The sequence below is a fragment of the Babylonia areolata genome, chromosome 12, assembly GCF_041734735.1.
Source record: "Babylonia areolata isolate BAREFJ2019XMU chromosome 12, ASM4173473v1, whole genome shotgun sequence".
Lineage (NCBI taxonomy): Eukaryota > Metazoa > Mollusca > Gastropoda > Neogastropoda > Buccinidae > Babylonia > Babylonia areolata.
This window is the reverse complement of record NC_134887.1, coordinates 31,722,758-31,745,981: the sequence shown is the minus strand read 5'-3', so window position 1 is coordinate 31,745,981 and position 23,224 is coordinate 31,722,758. Positions and strand designations below refer to the sequence as shown.

Here is a 23,224-nt window from a genome sequence, read left to right as displayed (position 1 = left end):
TTTTAACACACCTTAGTAAACATAACAGACGCCTGACCTATACACAAATAATAAACTCGCGGTGCTTATCTGCAAGAAAGAAACATCAATGAGAAAAAAAGTTCCAATTCATCACGTTTTGGTATATTTTAGTAAAACGATTTCCGGACAAGGGCCCAAAACCTTAGTTTTTGGCCAATCAGAGAAAAAGATTTTCATCAGCACCGGTATCCATCCAAAATGGCGGACCTGCGAAGCAAACAGCTCCCTAACTTGAAAATCAGCGTGGACAACACTGAGTCGACCGATGAAAGCTCCGATGAAGTGGGGATCAGAGAAGAAACCGAAATTTCTTTCCACGACGATGATGTTCAACTGTCAGAAGAATCCGAGGAAGAGGAGGAAAAGGTTAAAAATGAGGTAGAATTTAATGTCCGCATTGGATCGTCATCTTTCTCTGATCCCAAACAACAGCAGCAACGTGACAGTGATGAGGACAGCTTTCCCACTACTAAGAAATCAGCCAGTGCCACAGATGACATCAAGACCGCACTTCAGGCGAAAAAACGCCTTCCACCGGTGAGATTATGTAAATTGTAATCAGTTTATTTTCTCTACAAAAAAAAATTGCCAGAGAACAACACTTATGTTGCCATGGGATCATTTTCAGTGTGCCAAGTGCGTGCTGCAGTTTACAATCTCATCTGCTTGACTAGACGCTCATTTTGATTTCCCAGTCTAACTTGGGAGAGACCTGAATTTGAACCCAGACTGTCATTATCAAATAAACATCTTATTCTTACTGAACTGCCACCCCCTTCAGTATGTTGGGTTTATGCAAAGATAAGGCATCTTTTTGTGTCATATATTTTTGTTGTTGTTTGTTGTTGCTTTGACACCTCCTTGAAAGTGAAACTGAAACTTTGTTATGTCTTATCTAGTTAAGTTACTGTATATTTATTTTAATTCACTGAGTTAAACATCTTGATTGCATATTATGATTATAAAACTGAAAGGTCTTTTATCAATTGAAATTTGTGAATTATTTGATACTTTTTTATGATTTAAATTTTTATCCTGGCTTAATTTAAATTGAAAAATCTATTGTATCAAATGTACAAGATAATCCTGAGCATGGAAACTAAAAATTAGTATGTTACTACTAAAATAATGATAATATGATGATAATTGATAATAATAGTAATAATAATCATTACAATAATGATTTATAATCTTCTTCTTCTTCTTCTTAATCATGATTACTAACAATCAGATTACAGAAAGAAGAAGAAGAGAAAAGTAGAAAAAAAATCTTAGTTTATTTTTATGTAGAGCACAGGAGCAGGGGTCAAGATGACTGCCGGAAAAAAGAGGGCGCTAGTCAGGGATGCAATGGGGAGGTAACCTACTACGGGAGGTTATCGACTGTAGCTACTTTCGTTTTCTCTGCATAGGCAGATAGTAGTTTGCACAGGACAGGAATCAGACCCCTGCCAGAGTCTGCACTAGTGGGTCACGGTAAGTATGTTATTTAAACGTAATTTTAGGAAGAAAATTTCCTTTTATTTTTATTTTGATTTACTTTATCTGATGATGAGTCTGAGAATGACTTACTAATTTTGATTTTGTTTTCTTTCTTTGCAGATACAAGAAAAGAGAGTGTATGAAAACAAGCAAGGTGGATTTGTTACTGGAATTGATGTCACTTCCCAGGTATATGTAAAGTCATGCAACAGCAGTTTAAAAAAAAAAACAATGTCATAAAGCAGCAATTTAAAACAAATAAGCACAGTGTGTTGCTTGAAATTGAAACTCTGTGAAAGTTGCTGGTATATCTGAACTGAAAAGTTGTGTGTGTATGTGTGAGAAAAGTGTATTTTACATTTTTGGCTTTATCATTTTCTTTTCTTTCTGTGTTTGTTATTGTTAAACTTACAGGAAATGGTTTACTTTTTTTTCATTTATTTATTTATTTATTTTACAAGTAATGAACATTGAGACCAAAGAAAACAAAGAAATTAATCAGGATTGACATTTTGATTTTTGTTTTATTTTAGAGAGGGGAAATCTACTGTTAATCATTCAAATTAACACTAGATAATCAGTGTTTTTTATATGTGGTTACTTCTATAATCATAATGTATGTGTGACCAGGAGGCAGAAAAGAAGCGGAAGGAGAGAGCAAAGCGATTTAGAATTCTGGAGGAAAATGAAGACCAGCTGGCAACTCTGGATGTGAAGAAATTGTTTGACAGGTAAGTTGTTAGCTTCATTGACAGTTTGTCAATATAAATGTTTTGAGCAGTGTGTAGCAGTGTCAAAATTTGATAGCTTACAAAGTTAAGGTCTTCCAAGTCATCAGGTAAGCCTGAATTGTAAAATATTTATGTGTGTGCTTATGCGTGTTTGCAATCAATTTATTCTTTCCCTGTGACTTGAATTTTTTCTTAACATATCACCCCATACACTCATCTTGTTTTGCTTCTGTACAAATAAAATCTTAGCTTTTTTTCTGACAAAAATGGAGATTTCTACATAGCTTTATAAGATCATGTAGAAATATTGATGACTGTGTGTATTGAAAATGTTATGTGATTCTGTGTTTACTCAGTGTGTGTGTGTGTGCATGCCATGTGTTTATGATACATGAGCATATGCCTCAGCATGTGTTTGTGTGTGCAAAAACATACGTTTACCAGTATATTATATGCAGACTAGTATTTTGTGATTTTTTTAAAACCATCTCTGCAGACAGAACTAGGTTCCAAAAATGTGTCAGCAGAGATAATTTTTCCTCTCATATCAGTGATATCATAATTGTTACTCTGATAACCATTGTTATTATTACTATCATCTTCTTTTTCTTTTTCCTCTTAAATCTGTATTCTATAGATCCACATCTATTTCTTTGATGCTTTGTGTGAACGTGCAAGTGTCTGTGTGTGCATGTGTTAGTGTGTGTGTTAGTTACTTGGTGTGTCTGTGTGTTCTGTTGTGTTTTGTGTCTGGCATATTATTGTAAAGTGCTTTGAGATGTTTTAAAAGCGCTATGATTATAAGCCTATAATATAGCTATATAGAATTAATTTATTAAATGTATCATTATGATGATGATGATGATGATGATTATTGTTGTTATCATCATCATCATCATCATCATTAGTAGTAGTCGTATGAAAAGTAAGTCTTATCATCATCATTATTATTATTATTGATAGTATTATTATCATTATTATCTGTATTATTATTAATAACATTATTATTGTTGTTGTTTTATATGTTTTTTCTCATTATGATTAATATTATTTTCTGTCAGCCTGGGTGTGAGGAAGGAGGACTTTGAGAACGAGGAGAAAGGTCTGCGTGAAGACACCGTTCACCTGCGGGGAACAGACGACATGAGCACCAAAGACGTCTTCGACTATTTCACACAGTTCCCAGCCAGTCAGATAGAGTGGATCAATGATGCGTCATGTCAGTAGAAGTATTTGCGTGTGTCGCAACAAGTTGTATAACTTTGATGACTTCGATTATCTAGTTGTCACAGTTTTCAGCCAGTCCGAGTTCCAGAATGTGTCAGTTCAAGTAATGCTTGTATTACAACAAGTAGTGTAACTTTTTGTTGTTGTTGTTGTCACAGTTCTTAGCCAGTCAGATAGAATGGATCAACGATACAGGTCATTTCAAGTATTGCTTGTATCACAACAAGTTGTATAACTTTGATTACTTTGTTGTTGTCACAATTTTCACTAATTTCAGCCAGTCAGATTTCTAGAATGGATCAACGATATGTTGTGTCAGTTCAGGTATTGCTTGTATTACAAGTTGTATAATTTGTTGTTGTTGTTTTTGTCGCAATTCTCAGCCAGTCAGATTTCTAGACTGGATCAATGAGAAGTCGTATCAGTAGAAGTATGGCTTGTATCACAACAAGTTGTTTAACTTTTTGTTGTTGTTGTTACAATTTTCAGCCAGTCAGATTTCTAGAGTGGATCAGCGATACATCTTGTCAGTAGAAGTATTGCTTGTATCGCAGCAGGTTGTATAACTTTGATTACTCTGTTGTTGTTGTTGTCACAATTCTCAGCCAGTCAGATAGAATGGATCAACGATGCATCGTGTCAGTGGAAGTATTGCTTGTATTATATGAAGTTGTATGACTTGGATTACTTTTTTGTTGTCTGTTGTTGTTGTCACAATTTTCAGCCAGTCACCGAGTCCGATAAAATGGATCAGTGATGGTATGTCATATCAGTTAAAATGTTGCTTGTATTACTTTCATACTTTTTTTGTTGTTGTTGATGTCACAGTTGAGATCTCAGTCAGATAGAATGAATCAATATTGCGTTTTGTCAGTTGAAGTATTTACTTGTATTACAGAATTTCTGGCAAACAGTGGTGTGTGCAGCCAATGTAATGAGCACCATTTGTAAACATTGGTGCTTACTTGCATACACATGCACTTACATTTAAAAAAAATAACACACAACAACAACAACAACAACAAAACCACCACCATCACCACCACAGTCTTATCGTTTATAAACTACTGAATAAATCTGAATTCATGACTGAAACATCAGTATTTCAACTACATGTTTTTTCATGGTTACTGGTGGGCATGTGCCTGAAACAGCTGTGCATTCAATGAGAGCCCAGTGGTAGATCATACACAGCATGCATAGTTTAGATAATCTCTCAATTTTTTTTAAGTCTGTGCAAAACATGCCTGCTTTTGTGAAGACGTCCTTATTTTTAAATTATTTTTTTGAGAGCTCTGTATGTTTGACATTGTTGTCAGTCAGGTTTGTTCGTTCGGTTTTTTTACTTCAAGGTAAAGACATTTTTTTCAGTGATGTTTGTTTGTTGTTTTTTTCTTTTTTCAAGGCAACGTCGTGTGGCGAGACAAAGTGACCTGTGTCTGTGCCCTGCTGAAAAACCCTGTATATGTGACAGCTATGTTAACAATGTTTATTGTACTTTTTTGAAGGTAATGTTGTGTGGCAAGACAAAGTGACCTGTGTCTGTGCCCAGCTGAAAAACCCTGTATATTTGACAGTTAGGGATGTTTATTGTACTTTTTTGAAGGTAATGTCGTGTGGCGAGACAAAGTGACCTGTGTCTGTGCCCAGCTGAAAAACCCTGTATATTTGACAGTTAGCGATGTTTATTGTACTTTTTGACTCACTTGTGTAAACAAAGTGAGTCTATGTTTTAACCCGGTGTTTGATTGTGTGTGTGTGTGTGTGTGTGTCCGTGGTAAACTTTAACATTGCCATTTTCTCTGCAAATACTTTGTCATTTGACACCAAATTAAGCATAAAAATAGGAAAAATTCAGTTCTTTCCAGTCCTCTTGTTTAAAACAATATTGCACCTCTGGGATGGGCACAAAAAAATTAAAAAAAGAAGCCAAATTATATGCAAACTGCATTTGCTGTTATATTTATATTATTTTTTTATTCTCTAAACTTGGCACTTTGATCTGATATTCTGACACAACAACAAGAGCAGTCATTTTTATCATTTTTTGTTCAAACAGGAACTTCTTTTGCTAAGCATGGAAGTTATATTTATTTTGCAAATGTTTTGGTGCAGTTTGTAAAAAAGGGAAATTAATCTGTAATTAATGCCAGAGGACTTAATTTGCTTCAAACTGATCTTTCTCATCTTAAACATTACATTTTGAAATTATACTCATTACATAAAAAGCTTGTGTGTTTTACTCTCAGTGTACAGGGCTTTCACTATGTTCATTCGCCAAAGTGGTCTTTTTCAGAAAATACTAAAATCAATACGACGAGTGGACTTTATAGATCTGTTGGCTGAGCCTTCAAGGTCATGGGCAAAAATCAATTGCGTGCACATATTTATACACATTCAAAGCGTGTGCTCATATTCTTCGCGAACGCAAACGACGACATTTTTTTTCAAGTTGTTGACCTGCCCATTCAATCCTATATTCAATCGACAATACACGATAACCTGTGATGGAAAGTTGGAAAGGAGACCGTTAGATATTCATTCAGAGAAAGATTTGTGAACGCCTCGTCACTTACTGGATTATGCCCCAAACTGCCATAAAAATATCCACAGAATCAGTCTGAATTCACAGTTAAAAATTATAAACCATGTGAGTTAATACCCTTGAATTGCTGAAACGTAAAAATTTCCAGTCTTGACTTTTCTCAAAATGAAGTCCTTTTCACTTCATAAGACGTTTAGAAGTACTTGTACTTGGCTCTACGTGTTATTAGTTTAACAAAATACTCAATTTTCATATCAGCTTTTAAGCTATAAAACTAGAATGAACATAAAAGAGAAATTGAATCGACCATGTCGACCGGGTGTAACTAAACTTGTACATCTATCTAGATCCAGAGAAAACGGCTAAATGCTGCAGTATTGTTGCAGCGATAGCCACGTCTCCTTTACCTCGGACTTAAAAAGAATTTTTAATTTCCCTTAAAGATTTTTTGAATGCCCAAGATACACCAGAATAATATGATTCAAACAGCGTTCTCACTGCGAAGACCGCAATCAATTTATTGCCCTTTAAAAAAGCATGTTTAAATATTATATTTTTGAACGTCAGTTAAGGAGCCACGATATTGTAATGGGTAAGACAGTTTCTTCTCACCCGAACACGCGGAGTTCGAATCTGCTGTTAGGGCTTTTTTTTTTCCTTTTAACCTGAAGCTTTATAATAACAAATACAGAACACATTTTAACGATTAGATTTTTTTTTCTTTTAAGTGTATCAGAAGTGAGTCTTTAAGGCCTTGCCTCTCTTGTTTCAAGGTAACGTCATGTGGCGAGACAAAGTGACCTGCGCTGAACACTACATGTTTGACATGTTTGTCAGTGATGTTTATTGTTCTGTTGGTGTTTTTTTTCAAGGCAACGTGGTGTGGCGAGACAAGGTGACCTGTGTCCGTGCCCTGCTCAACCTCAGCACCAGCTACAAAGACGCTGTTGCAGCAGAAAGGAAGCTGAAGCATGAGAAAGGGCTGGAGGAGCAGAGAAAGAAAGAGGAGCGGCGGACAAAGAAAAAGGAAGAGACCAAAGACGAAGGTATGGGGGCCCTGCAGAAGACCCTGTACGGTCTCTCTCTCTCTCTCTCTCTCTCTCTCTCTCTCTCTCAGGGCTTCTGTTAAATCATGGAGATATATCCCTGATGCTTTAAAAATTGGAAAGGATACATCCGGTCTCGCTCTCAGGGCTTCTGATAAATCATAGAGATATATCCCTGGTGCTTTGAAAATTGGAAAGGATACGTCTGATCTGACTCTCAGGGCTTGTGATAGATCATAGAGATACATCCCTGATGCTTTTAAAATTGGAAAGTATACATCCGATCTCGCTCTTAGGGCTTCTGATAAATCATAGAGATATATCCCTGATGCTTTGAAAATTGGAAAGGATACGTCTGGTCTGACTCTCAGGGCTTGTGATAGATCATAGAGATACATCCCTGATGCTTTAAAAAAAAAAAAAAAAAAAAAAAAAATTGGAAAGGATACCGACGGGCGCAATAGCCGAATGTTTAAAGCGTTGGACTTTCAATCTGAGGGTCCTGGGTTCAAATCACGGTGACGGCGCCTGGTAGGTAAAGGGTGGAGATTTTTACGATCTCCCAGGTCAACATATGTGCAGACCTGCTAGTACCTGAACCCCCTTTGTGTGTATACATTAGCAGAAGATCAAATACGCACGTTTAAGATCCTGTTATCTATGTCAACGATCGGTGGGTTATGGAAACAAGAACATTTCAGCATACACACCCCTGAAAGCGGAGTACGGCTGCCTACATAGCGAGTTAAAAACGGTCATACACGTAAAAACCCACTCGCGTTTATACGAGTGAATGTGGGAGTTGCAGCCCAAGAATGCAGAAGAAGAAGGAGGAAAGGATACATCAGGTCTCACTCCCAGGGCCTCTGATATGGCATAGAGATGCATTCCTGATGCTTTGAAAACTGGAAAGTAGACATCCGGTCTCACTCTCAGGGCTTCTGATAAGGCATCGATATGCATCTCTTATGATTAAAAAAAAATTAGAAAAAAGACCTCTGGTCTTGTTATCAGGGTTTCTGATAAGGCATAGATATGCATCCCTAATACGTTGAAAATTGGAAAGGATACATCCGGTCTCACTCTCAGGGCTTATGATAAGGCATAGATATGCATCTTTGAGGCTTTGAAAATTGGAAAAAGACATCTGGTCTTGCTCTCAGGGTTTTTGATAAAGCATAGATACGTAACTCTGACGCTTTGAAAATTGGACAGGAAGCCCTGCATGCTCATTGAGCAGTTTCCCTGGGACATTCTTAAAAAGAAAAAAAAAATTGTAGAACCAACACAAAAAGAGAGAAGATCCTGTATGGGAGCTTCAGTCCAATGTGAGGGTTGTCTGCGACAAAGGAGAGTGCTTTCCCTTCACCTCTTCTTGACGCAGAAACCTGCACCGTTATTATGACCACAAGCTGAAGAGAAGAAGTCCAAATGCAGAGTGGTGACTGACCTGCAAGCTCTTGTCTGATCTCATTGAGGCGGCAGCAGCCCTTCGCGGATGAGTGCATACTCGGCTGCAGCAGTCAGGGGGTTAATACTTGTTACAGGAGTATTGGGTAACCCAGTAATCACAGCATCTGATCTACATCTAGCAAGCCAACATTTCTGTTTTTTTCTTTCTTTCTTCCAGAAATGCCAGAAGTGAAGACAGAAGACCAGGGCGGACCCGTGGAACCGGCTTCAGACAACGCCGCCGCCACCGCCGTCACTGGCGCCAAAGCAGCTGAAGGGGGTGAGGGTGAGGAGAAGATGGAGGTGGATGATGATGAGCTGGACCTGATGGTGGAGAACGAGGTGGTAGACCTGTCCAAGACAGACCCTGCGTCTCCCGGCCAGGACAGGGGCAAGGCTGAGGAAGGCAGCCTCGGCGCTTCTTCCTCCAACAACAAAGACGGCGACGGCATTGTCAGCAAAGACGGGGAGAAAGACGGGACCATCGTGGAGAAGACGAAAGAGACCCTGCAGAAGAAAGAGAGCAAGGAGAGCGGAAAGGGGTCGAAGAGGAAAGATGGGAAGGAGCAGGACAAGGAGAAGAAGAAGAAGAAAGAACAGCAGAAAGAGAAGGAGCCAGGGGAGGAGAGTGACAGCAGCAGCAGCGGCTCCAGCAGCTCTGGGTCGAGCTCGGGGTCAAGTTCAGGGTCGTCCAGTTCGGGCTCCGATTCGGGCTCCAGTTCGGGCTCCGACTCGTCCAGCTCCAGCTCCAGTTCAGACTCGGAGGCCGAGGAGGAGAAGGAGAAGAAGAAGAAAAAGGTACGCGACTCCAGTGACAGCGTTATCTAGAGATCCTCTTGTTTCACAGCCCTGTGTTCTTCTCCGTCTCCTCCTCTTTCCCCACCCTGACGGAACGTTTTATTTTTTTTTATTCTTCTTCTTTGTTGCTGTGCTTTTGTTTAGAACATGTTACAGCATAACACAGTTATATTTGAACAGCACAGCAAGAAAATCTGTTCAAAATCCTGCCCTGATGTTTAATATACCCCTTTAAGTTTGGGATGATTGCCTTCACTTCTGGAAATTTTTTTGTAAACTGAGCATGAACGATTTTGATTGAAACAGGTTTCTACGATGGTAGAACAGATGAAAGGACATTATATCCCAAGAAAACTATAATTGGAAGCCTCCTTCCTCATTGCAATTCCTTAATTCTGGGAAAGTTTAGGGGAAAAGCAAAGGATCATTTTTGCCAGGTTAGGAAAGTTCAAGAAATTAAAAGGAGGTTTAGGAAAGTTTCTGGAAGTTCAGAAATTGAACTCAACAGAAGACGGGCACAATAGCCGAGTGGTTAAAGTGTTGGACTTTCAATCTGAGGTTCTGGGGCTTGAATCTCGGCAACAGCGCCTGGTAGGTAAAGGGGGGAGATTTTTCCAATCTCCCAGGTCAACATATGTGCAGACCTGGTTAGTGCCTGAACTCCTTTTGTGTGTATACGCAAGCAGAAGATAAAATACGCACGTTAAAGATCCTGTAATCCATGTCACTGTTCGGTGGGTTATGGAAACAAGAGCATACTCAGCATGCACACCCCTGAAAACGGAGTATGGCTGCCTACATGGCAGGGTAAAAACGGTCATACCGTAAAATCCCGCTTGTGTACATATGAGTGAACATGGGAGTTGCAGCCCATGAACAAAGAGGAAGAACACTCAACAGAAAATATCCCAGTCAGAAGAAAAAAGGCCAACAGGACTACCATATGAAGAAGAAGAAGGAAGAGAGTCATGGGGAGTAAGTTGAGATACTTCAGATTGTCAACTTGGGACAGTGTGTCTGTGTGGTCATCAGTCTGCAGCTGTTGTCTGCTGCAAGGACAGAGAGTTAATGCCCCTGAGTGACAGCTTCCCTTTCTGGCATCTGTAGTTTGTTTATGAAGCGGTGGCTCGGTGTGTTAATGTATGCGTCCGCCTAGGAAGTGAGGTAATCTGAATGCACTCGTTGAATCCCACACATGCCAGTATTGTTTCCCACTCTGCTTGACCTTGAGTGGTGATCACAGGAAGCTATTTATTCAGATCAGACGATAAATCGATGTCCCATGTGCTTCGTGTAAAAGACCCCGCAGCAACAAAAGGGTTGTCCCTGGCAAAATTCTGTAGAAAACTCCATTTTGATAGGTAAACAATTACACTTGCAGCAGATTTTTTTTTTTTTTTTTTTTTTTTTTTTTATCAATAGGGTGGTGCTCTCACTGTAGCAACTTGCTCTACCTGGGGAGAGCAGCAGCCTGGATTTCACGCAGAGAAATCTGTTGTGTCAAAAAAAAAGCAGTACAGTGCAATGCAGCGTAGTTTAGCGCATCATGCAGTTCAATACAATGTAATGCAATACAACAGTACAATACGATGCAATCTTCACTGGCAGTGGGTTTCAGAGGGTAAGAGAAGGTGTCAGGTACATACAGTGGGACAAACAAGTTCCTCGCAGGTGTGGGAAAACCGGCGTTATGGTTTGGAAAGCTTTTGGGAACTTAGAAGAGAAAAACCTGAGTATTACCACAGTCACGGTTGTCTTAACTCACTCAGTACGGCCAGTCCTCTCTTCTCCTCTACACAAGACCCCTCGGATGTCCAGTGGGTGACTTAATGACCCAACCTTTGGCTTCCGTCATAAGAATTGTGGTATTCTTTGTCAACATTCACCTCTTCAGTATAAGAGCCTTCCGCTTGCAATATTTTGATGATGGTAATTGGGGTGAAACGCTGTTAACGTCGTCTCTTTCGCCGTTCGTATGGAGAGAGTTAAAAGCTTAGCGCATGTAGTGAACATGTTTAAATAGCTTAGCACAAGATTATGAACATGTTTAAGTTTGTATACAACCAGTTTGGGAGGGTGGGGGCGGGGGGCACAACAACAACAAAAAGAGTTACTGTCTGACATACTTGTTGGCAAAGAAAGGACATGGCATTCACAGTAAATGTTGCACATGTGAATTGTTAAGGAAAGACAGATGTAGCAGCTAGCTTTTTTTCTTTCTTTTTTTAATGGAAAAAAAAAAATCAGGATCTTCATTCAAATAGAAAAATGTTCACATAGTCTCCAAACTCTTGTCTTCCCCACTGTTCCACCACAAGTGACAACAGAAGTCCAACAGCCCTGACAAACCTTTACCCCTCGTGCATGTTCTCTGTTTGCAGAAGTTGTCGAAAAAGTCCTCCCCCAAGAAGCTCAAACGCGGCGCAGAGGAAGGCACGATCAGGAAGGAGCGCGAGCGCCGGAAAGAGCATACGGTTCCCTGGCCCCCTGGGAAGTGGCGACTAGGAGTGCCCTGCAAGAAAGCCCGCTATCTCTTCATGAGATACGCCACCAAACGTAAGGAGCCAGTGACGTTGGTTTAGAAACTCTGTACAGCACAACACGGCACGGCACAGCTCTGCACAACACAACACAGAACAATACTACACAACACAGCACAGTACCACAACACAGCACAACACCACAGCTCTGCACAACGCAAGACAACACTGCAAAGCACAGCACAAGACTACACTACACAACACAACACACCATACTACAACACAGCACAACACCACATGGCACAGCACAGCACAGCTCTGCACAACGCAAGACAACACTGCAAAACAGCACAGCACAACACTACACACCATACTACAACACAGCACAACACCACGTGGCACAGCACAGCTCTGCACAACGCAAGACAACACTGCAAAACACAGCACAGCACAACACTACACAACACAACACACCATACTACAATACAACACAACACACAGCGCAGCACAGCACAGCACAGCACAGCACAGCACAGCACAGTAAATTCTCAACCATCCAACTGGAATTGAATTGTGCATCCACAGGCTCAACACTCATACCACACAGTCCCTCAGCTCAGCCCACAGTTGAATCCAACACTCGTACACAGAAACACGGCAAAGGTTGGATAAATCACTAGGCTGCCTATATGATGGGATAACTTGCCTGTGTCTGGGGGGTTTAGGGCAGAGAGTTTTTGTCAATCTCCTGGGACAAGATATCAGCAGATGTCCTTGTGCTGTAACCCCTGTCATGTATATTGCATGCAGAAGATCAAATTCGAGCTCTAAAGATCTTCTAATCCATGTCAGTTTGTGTTTTGTTAAAAAAAACCCATGTACTTTTTTTTTTTTTTTTTTTTTTTTTGCTGCCCCACCATCGGTACTGTTTCAGTGGCATTACTCCCACGCTGCTCATTTAGATTCCTCCATACACGGCCACACCCAGGTTCGTCTCTCACAGTTCCAGCATCGGCAGTCCCTGCCGCAGGGAACTATCGATGTTAGGTCGTCAGGAGGCCACACACCAGAGGAGACCCTGCACTGCTGCTGAGTCACTTCGGTGGTGTTCAGTGGTGCCTGTTCTGATTAAACTTAGGACACCACCTACTAAGCCCCCTACTAATGACAATAATGGCTTAGTCGTGGAGCCAGACTTAGCAAGCGTCCCTCCCAGGGTGGAGACCGCCACTACATTCCCCAAACAACAGCCACCCCCCTATGAATCTGCCAACACTGAAGACCTTGACAGGACTCACCCCAAGCACAGAAGTGGAGGGTTATCGAAACTGAGGTCACCATGAGAGCAGGGCATGAAAGGCCACAGACTTTGAGACTGTTTTGTTTATATTGATGATGATGGAGGAGGAGGTGGATGACGATGTTGCTATGGAGGTCCATTTTGGTTTGGGACTGCGTAACAAGGCTGTACTCTGCACTTTCTGTCATAATGATATCCCGGTGTTAACCAGGCCTGAGAGATACAGACACTTGCAGTGTTGGTCAGGTAATTAGAGCAACACACCCAAAGACCCATCCGTGAAGGTCCCAGTCTCCCCATTTAAGCCCATAGCACACTCAACTTTGGGTAGGAGCTGGCCACAGGCCGAAAGACCCACCTCCGCTGGGATTCGAACACGCGTCCTCCCAGCCGTCAGTCCGTGACTCTAACCACTTCGCCACAGCGGCTGGTGAAAAAAACAACATGAACTTACCCAGCATGCACAGCCCTGAAAATGGATCATGGCTGCCAAAACGTGGAGGAGTTGCAGCTTAATGCTTATGAAAATGGAAAAAAAAAAAAAAATCACACATCAAGTAACGGACACAAATGCACATGCACCTATGTACTCGCGTGTTCATGTGCCCTCAGCACACGCATCATGCACAAAACCTATACACGCAAATGCTTTCACTCTTTGTCTTGCAGGCATACATGTGCACACACATGCAGGAGAACAGGAAAATAAGTAAGAAACGTTTTGTTTTATTCACTCAATGAGGTTGGACCCAGAATGTGCTTCTGTTTGTTGGTGGATGTAGTGGCCAGCCCGTTTATTGTTTTGGTTGAGCTCATTTTTGCTGACCTTATTTTTACCGAAATTGTGGGGGGGGTTTTGCTGACCTTATTTTTACTGACATCATTGTCTGTCTGTGTGCCATCTAGATGACCAAAAAGAAGTTGGCGCAGAGAGAAAGAGCCAGTATTACCGCAAGTACGGAAATCCCAACTATGGCGGTGAGTTATTGAAAGTCTTGACTGTTCTTGGTTGTTGGGTCGGTTCAGTTGTTTTGGGTTGGTTTGTTTTTTTTCCCTCCTGACTGCTTTAATTTGGAATAGATCAAATCAAACGTTGCTTATTCTTATAGCCCTGCCGACTGCAAACGGGCCTTTTCAGGGTTGAAAGGAGAATGGGGATGTATTTGAAGGCATGAAATTTTGTCCCAGGAGGGTTCGATTTGTGTGGTGGTCTCTGTGCTCATAGAACCATGTGTGTGAGCTTGGGTATTTTGGGGTACAATTAAAATCGGTCAAGAGCTGATGTTGCAGATGTGTTTGTCACATTGTGTGTGTGGCTGTGTCTGTGCATTTGTTTGTGTGTGTGTGTATGCGCATATGTGTGTAGTGTTTCGTTAATCAGTTTTTCATATTTTCAGTTAGGGTGATATTAGATGGAAAAAACAAAAAAAAAGTAAGGGAGTGGTGGAGGAGCAGGTTGGAAGATTTGGGGTGCTGATGGTGTGATGGTATGAACAGGATACAGGAAACGTGGCCTGTGTGTGTGTGTGTGTGTGTGTGTGTGTGTTTGATTTTCATGATGTTCTTCAATCAGTATTCACTCATTTTCCTCTTTTCCTTCACATTCTACCTGTCTTGACATTGTTTCATCTTTTGGTTACAGGTATGAAAGGCCTCATAAGTGGTTCAAGGTAAGGACATTTTGGAGTCTTTTTCATGTATCAGTTTCAGTAGATATTACTTTTGACTTTAAGGAAGTTTGATAAACGGAACTCTTGCATGTAACAAGAAATATCTTGATAACAAAACTGGATGTGAAGATGATCTAGCATGACGTATAAAAAAAACAGAAAATAAAAGGACAGCTGTCATTTACTTTAAAAAAAAAAAAAATCTATTTATTAATAGTATATTTGATAGCAACTACTTTGACTTCAAGGACGTTTTTTTGTATTGAAATCTTGCAAGTGGCTAGAAACATATCAATAACAAAATTAGGATAGGATGATGTTCTGACATTAAGTAAGAAAATCAGAAAAGGAAAGTTGGTGGATTTCAGTTGAGAGCGTGTGAAGTAAGATACAGGATAGGAAATTCCAAATTTTTATGTATGCACATGATACCTTGATTAATAAGGATAATGATAACAATAGTAATGTTAATAATGATAATGGTTATTTATGTGCCCTACCTCCCGAAGCACATTCTCAGAGCAGCTAACTGTTAAGATCAATAAAGGGGGTCAGGGGTTGAGAGGGGGAGGGGAAGGGTTGCAAGAATTAGCACCACAGAGCCCCGTGATTGAGATTTACAAGCAAGTCAAATGTGTCACTGACATAGCGCGTGCGCGTGCGCACACACACACACACATTCTCTGTATCTCTTTCACAGTCACTCTTTCACACACACTCTCACAAACACTTACTCACTCACTCTTCAACTCTCTCTCACTTTCAGTCACACTGTCTCTCTCTCACACTCTCGTTTACACTCTCATGCACTCTCACTCAGCTCTCTGCGAGTTTTTCGTCGTCCTCGCCCCGGAAAACTCTGGTCCCTCTGCGCCAAGCTCTGACAAGGGAATGTCACATCCTCTCACTCACACTCACACTCTGACACTCATTCTGAACGCACCTCCTCTTGGCCAGAAAACGCAAGATCCTCTATGCCAAACTGGACAAAGAGCTGAAGAGCCAGGGGCCGGACGCGCGAGAAGCCATCGACAGGAAGCGGGCCGACAGGAAGCGGCGCCACGAGGATGACAGAGAGGATGGGGAGCTGTCCAACGAGGACCTGCCGGCCCGTCATGGGCACGTGGACCCTCTGTCGTCGGAGGAGGATGTGGAGGAGGAGGAGGATGTGGTGGTGGTGGAGAAGCCGAAAGACCTGCGCCAGCTTTTGAACCGTGATCTAGGTGAGGTGACGAGACAACAAGAGTACTTTTGATGGAGGTAAGACGTCAAGAATACTTTTGATCTAGATGAGTCGACGAGATAACGAGTACTTTTGATCAAGGTAAGACGTTTGATCTAGATGAGTAGACGAGATAACAAGAGTACTTTTGATCGAGGTAAGATGTCAAGAATACTTTTGATCGAGATGAGTCGACGAGATAACAAGAGTACTTTTGATCTAGGTAAGATGTCAAGAATACTTTTGATTCAGGTGAGATGACTAGATAACAAGAGTACTCACACACACACACACACACACACACACACACACACACACACACACACACACAAATATGCATGCACACACACTGCAAGACCACCGTGGATCTGGTTAATCCCTAACTATCGAATACTCAAGAAGAGAAAGTCTGTGATAAAATGATCAGTAATAACAATACCGTAAACAACACACTATCACAACATGAACAACAACAACCATAATGTTGAAGTAAAAGAAACAAACACCTTGAAACAAATGAGAGCTTTCTCTTTAATGATTTCACTTGTAATAATTGCTTGCAGCTCATCATCCGTTAAACACGATTCTTTTTCAGGTGTTACTCAGTCATGAAAACATAAACTTAATACAGATGTATTGTGTTGTATACTGTACTGACAACAAATATTAACATCAGTTTATACTGCTTTTAACTCATTCTATCCCAGGTATGAGTTAACTCGTGCCATGATTACTTCACCTGTGGACCAGGTATGAGTATTCTTGTACCAACACACTATTCTGATTTTGTTCATTCTTGCTCGGTACAGTTGGCATTCTGAACTGAAACATTTACAGATTCTGGAAGCATGAAAACAAAGTTTAATTACACATACTTAACCCTGACCCAACTAGTGCAGACTCTGGCAGGGGTCTGACATTCCTGTCCTGTGCAAAGTACTATCCGCCTATGCGGAGAAAACGAAAGCAACTACGGCTGATAACCTCCCGGAAGTAGGTAACCTTCCCTTTGTCCCGCTGGCTAGCGCCCTCTTTTTCCGGCAGCCATCATGACTCCTGTTCCTGTGCTCTTCATACGGCTAAGTTTTTTCGTATTTTCTGTCTGTCTGTCGATTCTCTGGCGTTCTTGTTTTTTGTCAAATTATGTCTCCCAACTCGGTTACATAATTATGTTGCTTGATTGGGCGATCGCGCTAAAATTAAGGCGCGATCACAATCAATTCGCTGACACTCTGGGCCCTCTACTCATGGCCAAAGCTTTGTTGGACCGATAAAATCAACAATTCTCCATCGATTTTCACAGTTTTAGTGAAACCCACCCTGTTTTTTTCCTGCAGTGGTCTCGTGTGGTGTTGGTCCAGGGGAGTTGTAGCAGGCATGTAGCTGTGGGGTAGAATGAGTTAACAACACTTTTATCAACATAAATCGTCATTATCGTTGCTGATTATCATCACTCTTCCTGTGTCTTTCAGGCAGCAGCGACCACACCTCCAGACGGTCGGACACACAAAAAAAGTCTGTGGACAAGGTGGTGGGGTTGGCGGCAGCAGGGAGGCGGCAGAGGGTGGGGGGCAGGGTGGGGGGGCAGGACGGGGAGGAGGAGGAGGAACTTGACCTTGACGCGGAGCTGGAGCAGCTGTTGGAGCCTCGCCCCCCGCCCCCCAAGAGACGACCCGCCAGGGCCATGATGATGAGGATGCACGCTGACGAGGAGGAGGAGAGGATGAAGGCCAAGAGGTTTGTACCCCCTGTATGCGTAGCGGCGTGTAGCACTCACATGAAAGAACCTACGGCAACAAAAAGCAGGCATGCTTATCATTACGGAGGGCCTGTATTTGTCCTGAAAAATTGATAAAATGGACAGGGATACAGATATTTGCTGCATGTCCCAGAAAATAAAAAAATCCAACTAACATCTTTTTTCCCGAAGTATCAAGTGGGTACAAGTGTACCCATAGATGACTTTCTGACCATTGCCGGAGACACTTCGTTAAGACTTACGGAAATGCTGCTGAATTATTACCAAAGCCACTTTGTGAAAAGCTGGAACTGTCTGAACAGTACTGAAGCCATTTGGTGAAAGTCCACTCGATTTCCATCACCGGCGAAGTAACTTCGGCAAGACCAATGTGCAACACGGACAACCTTTTGAAAGCGGAGGCGCGTTTCCATGTTTACAACCGTTGCTCCTGGCTGTCAGACAACTGTTTGCTGAGATGTTCCTGAAGATAATACCCTGTCCCTGATTCTAATGTATGTTGCTCCTGGACAGCAAATTTAGGCATAGGCATGCCTGAAAAAGAGTCATCCCTGGCATAAAATTCCCGTTGAAAAATCCACTTTGAAAACAAACACTCACAGGCAGAAAAAGTTATCAAAAAAAAATTATTATTATTTTTTTTTAATGAAAAAGTTGGCGCTGAATTGTAGTTGATGTGCTCTCCCGTGGGGAGAGCTTCCTGAATTTCACAGAGACGTCTTTACAATGCACTACAGAGACCTGTGACTGTGTGTGTGTGGGGAGTGAAAGTGGAGTGGAGGAGGGTCATTGCACTGCACGTTTTGTTTGTTTTTTTAATTGTAGAAGTGAAATGGAGGAGGGTCACTGCATTCCATAGATGTTTTGGTGTGTGTGTGGTGAAATTCTTTTGTTGTTTGTTACTGTTTTAGTGTGTGTTGGTAGTGTTGGTAAAGTGGGTTTGTTTTTTTTTTTGTAAATTGGTTTTGGTTGTCTGTGCCTATTACATTCTTTTTTTTAAAGGTATTTGTTTTTTTCATTGTTTTTTTTTATTACTGTTTTGGGTGTGGTATTATTGCTTTTTCTTCTGTGTGTGTGTGTGTGTGTTTGTTACTCCTGTTCCTTTTTTATAGCTTTCGAAAAAAAAAAAAAGTTTGGAAAAGTATCTCCTCAACCGACTTTATCCTTTATTACAGTAATTTATTTTTATTTTTTTTAGGACATTATATCCCTTCAATAGTAATCTGCATGGATGGAAAATTCTGTAGGAATCAGGACGGCATTGTCTCCTGTTCAAAGAACACACTGGATGCCCATCATCTGAATGAATGTCTATCTGTGAAGCTTTGGGTTCGATATCCAGTATCACTCTTGCTTCCAAGCTTGAGTGGAAGATCAGACTGAACGTCTAGTCATTCAGATGAGATGATAAAGCGAGGTTCCTTGTGCAGCATGCACTAAGCACACTGGAAAAAACAACAACAACTAACGGCAACAAAAGTGTTGTCCTCTGGCAAAATTCTGTGGAAGAAGTCCACTCTGATGGGTATACACAAGTATACATGCATGCAAGCAAGGGCTGATTAAGGGTGTTGGGTTATGCTGCTGCTCAAGCATTTTACTTTCTTTTTGCCCTGTCAAAATTCATTGTAGTTGTATTGTGACATTTTCAAATGAAATGCTGTTTAGTTATGCATACTACATAGTGACTCACTGGTGTAGACTACGGCAGGGGTCTGATTCCTTTTCTTGTACAAACTGCGACCCCGCTTGTGTGGAGAAATTTGAAAGTAGGTGTGGCTAGTGGTGATCTCCCTTAGTGTATTACCACCCCTCTGTGTGCTTGTGCAGTGACCTCTTCTTGCAGCAGTTTTCTTTGGTCCCAGACTGGTGCATTTCCAGCTGCTGAGTTCTGGGGGGATTTTTGTTTTTTTTTCTTCAAATTTTCTTTCCTTTTATGGTTGCATTGACTGACTGTTGTTGCATGTTGTCGTTTCTTCCAACAGGACACCTGTTTAAGAGCTGATAAACGTGTACAGTGTTTCATGGTTGTCTTGTCGATGTGGCAGGTCACACAGAGGTCAAGGCCTGCTGACGGTGGTGGCCTCTTCCCACAACGCCGGCAGCGGCGGTGTGCAGTCTCGCTTGGGCGGTCGGCTGGCTGGGCGACTGCAGTTACCGGGACAGCAGCAGCAGCAGAGGTCGAGGGTGGACAGCGACAGGGGTCATGGGTGGAACAGGGAGGCCCGGGTTCTCAACTCGGAAGAGGACGACAACGACGAGGGCCCTGAGGAAGACGTGGAGGAGGAGGAAGTGGATGACTTTGCTCGCGAGCTGGAATCGTACCGGACGCTGCGCAACCTCCCGCCCCTCAAGCCTCGCCAGCGGTCGTCGGCCGCGGCGGCACCCAAAGTGACTGGGACGAAACTGTCGGTGTTTTCAAACCCGGCACCTACGACGGGGGGAAGGGATGGGGGAGGGGACCTGCGGTCTAGGCTAGGGGTGCAGAAACACGGCAGGGACTCTGGCAAGAGGAACTTCCCGTCCATGCGCATTGAAGTGTTTGACGATGACGATGACAACGAGGTGGACGACAGTGAATGAGAGGTGTCTCTGTGACTTGTGTGTGAAGTGGAATGCACGTGCTTGTGTGTGTGTGTGTGTGTGAAAACGTTACGTGTAGGCATGTGTTGTACGTATTTTTGTGTGCATGGTTTGCATGAAGCAGTGTGTGTGTGTGTATAACACTGTATGTGTGTGTGTGTGTGGATGGGGTGTGCAAGTTCCCCTGCAGGTATGATCAGAAGGCATGTTACGTGTGTAACAGAATCATCAAAAAGCATCAGGGCTTTTTAGTTTTGTTACTTGCAAGATTTTTATTGTGGTGATGGATGGGTTGGTTTTTTTTTTTTGTTTTGTTTTTTCCATCCTGTCTCTGTGTCTTACCCTCAGATTCAGAGGCTTAACAAAAATCCAAATAAAAATGGAGCAATGATTATTTGATAGTGTTTAAACAAATTTGAAATATTATTGTTCTTATTTTCAGCATTATTGTTCTTATTTTCAGCATAAACAGTTTTACCTGTGATTTTCTTTTTTAGGGAGGTTGGGTAGATTTGATTTAAAAAAAAAAAATTAAGAATGAATTGTATTCTGACAGTAATATTCTAGAAATTTGATCTTTTCAAAAGTTTGTTTCATATAGTGTGTAGTTTAAGGGAAATTGTTTCATAGTTTGCAAAATTAAACTTTATGATAGCTTGATGTGGTCTTAACCCTCTCACCGCCAAACTCGCATTTATGCAGCAGCTAGGTAGAGGACCCATGTCACAAAAGGGTGACCAGATCATGGGTCTGTTATCCATGAACCTACTTCTCTTTATGTTCGGTGGTAGGATAGGCCGTATTTTCTACACATCACAGGGGGAATCCCCAGCTATTCTTGGACACCATATTTTATGTGTTTATAGCATAAGGCAGTTTTGCACTCTAAATTGACTGGCGGTGAAAGGGTTAAAACTGCATGATGGATCATTTTCGTTGTGAAGTGATTAAAAAAAAAAGTGGCTACAGTTGTGAGAACTGTTTCTTAAAAAGAACTATCCAGACTGTTTCATTCAGTGGCTTGTTTTTTGCTTTGTTTGTTTTGTCATTGTTTTCTTCTCTTTTCCTGCAACATTTGAATTTATTTCAAAGGTTAACTCAGTACTGCCAGTTGGCTCCCCTTACTTTCCTCTACATATGACCCATTTGTTTGGGTAAGAAATAAAATCACCAAAAAACAAATATTAAACTTAAAAGTTATGAACTGAAAACTTCCAGACTGATCAATAATGTAACGAGTTAGTTGGGGACAAAATATTAAACTTCCTCCCATCTTAAGCGATCATAAAGTGAGATGATGAAATTATCTATATTTTTTGTTTGAAATTTGCACACACCGATGACTTGTAAACGAATCCAGGAAAACGCACAGAGTTCGAAACGGATTAAGTTCAGAACATTATATAGCCATGATAGGGCCCCTTCGTCTAATTCTGATGTCTGCCTTGTGACTGAGACGAAACTGGGTCAGATATTCTTGACACGCTCTGTTCACAGATCACGTGAACCAGTCACCGCGAAAATAACTCTCTTGCTCGCGAGCACACCAACACACACTGCATTTATTGGTCGCACTGGAGAGTGGAAAGGTCAGTTAAGATATTCTTAGTTTACAACATTGTTACGCAAATTTGGTGCCACTCCAAAAATTCAAAACTATTTAAGGCCCCCGATCGAGGTCCTTAGTCTGAAATGGTTGTAAACAGTAGGGCCCTTCGTCTGAAGTGAATTAAAGGTCCTGTAGTCTTTGATCAGGGCAGTGAATTCACATCTACTGTTTCTTGGGCTGGGCATGGAAAAGCAGGGCCCACTGTGCTCCATTTTATGTATGTGAGTATGTTACACTGAAAATGGTTTAAAACAACAGCAACAAAAAAACACCAAAAAAAAAACCCAACTTCAACTGTGTTTGCAATCCAACCACTGTTTCAGCAACCCCCCACAGCATATCCATTCATAACAAAATGAAATGCTCTTCAAGTTATCAATTGTGCATTCCGTTTTAAATAACTTCTGAAGCAAACCCATGTATAAAAATAAAAAGCCACACACACACACACACACACACACACACAAAAACCCAAACAAACAAACAAAAACCGAAAAAAGGATTGGACCACACACACCACCCTGTTTCACACCATAATTGCACCTGTTAAGAGTCAGTCATCTTAGATCCACTTCGTACCTGACCCTTCACGTTATGCTATCCATCCCTCGCCTCCAGACACCTTGGGCGGCAGCAGCCAGAGAAAGTTCCACGGACAAGCAGGAAGTGATTGATCGATATGGATACTTATGTAGCGCCTATCCTCGGTCGGAGACCAAGCTCTAAGCGCTTTACAAACACAGGGTCATTTACACAACAGGCTGCCTACCTGGGTAGAGCCGACTGACGGTTGCCATTCGGCGCTCATCATTCGTTTCCTGTGTCATTCAATCAGATTTCAGGCACACGCATTCACACTCAAACATTTAACATTCTACGTGTATGACCGTTTTGTTTATTTACCCCGCTATGTAGGCAGCCACACTCCGTTTTCGGGGGTGTGCATGCTGGGTATGTTCTTGTTTCCATAACCCACCGAACGCTGATATGGATTACAGGATCTTTAACCTACGTGCGTATTTGATCTGCGTGCGTATACACACGAATGTGCACAAGCAGGTCTGCACATATGTTGGCATTGGAGATTGGAAAAATCTCCACCCATTTACCCATCAGGCGCCGCCGAGATTCGAACCAAGGACCCTCAGATTGAAAGTCCAACGCTTTAACCATTCGGCTATCGCGCCCGTCAAGTGACCAAGGACGTCCCGTCACGTTCAACCCACTTCAGAGCCCGAACAACGAGTCCAGCTGCCTAGTGAGCACCTGCGGCATCTTTTTGATGGACAGGGCTGTGGT

The 23,224-nt window shown here is 41.7% G+C and overlaps 1 protein-coding gene across 1 annotated transcript; it reads left to right on the top strand.

Moving 5' to 3' along the window:
- Positions 1–165: 165 nt before the first annotated feature.
- Positions 166–21,348, top strand: LOC143288528 (uncharacterized). Its single transcript, XM_076597114.1, has 12 exons — positions 166–558; positions 1,624–1,692; positions 2,134–2,234; positions 3,296–3,453; positions 6,879–7,052; positions 8,683–9,302; positions 11,684–11,858; positions 13,989–14,060; positions 14,725–14,752; positions 15,710–15,975; positions 17,447–17,711; positions 19,782–21,348. The coding sequence occupies exons 1-12, from the start codon at positions 220–222 to the stop codon at positions 20,314–20,316; spliced, it is 2,802 nt and encodes a 933-aa protein (XP_076453229.1). The 5' UTR covers positions 166–219; the 3' UTR covers positions 20,317–21,348.
- Positions 21,349–23,224: the final 1,876 nt, after the last annotated feature.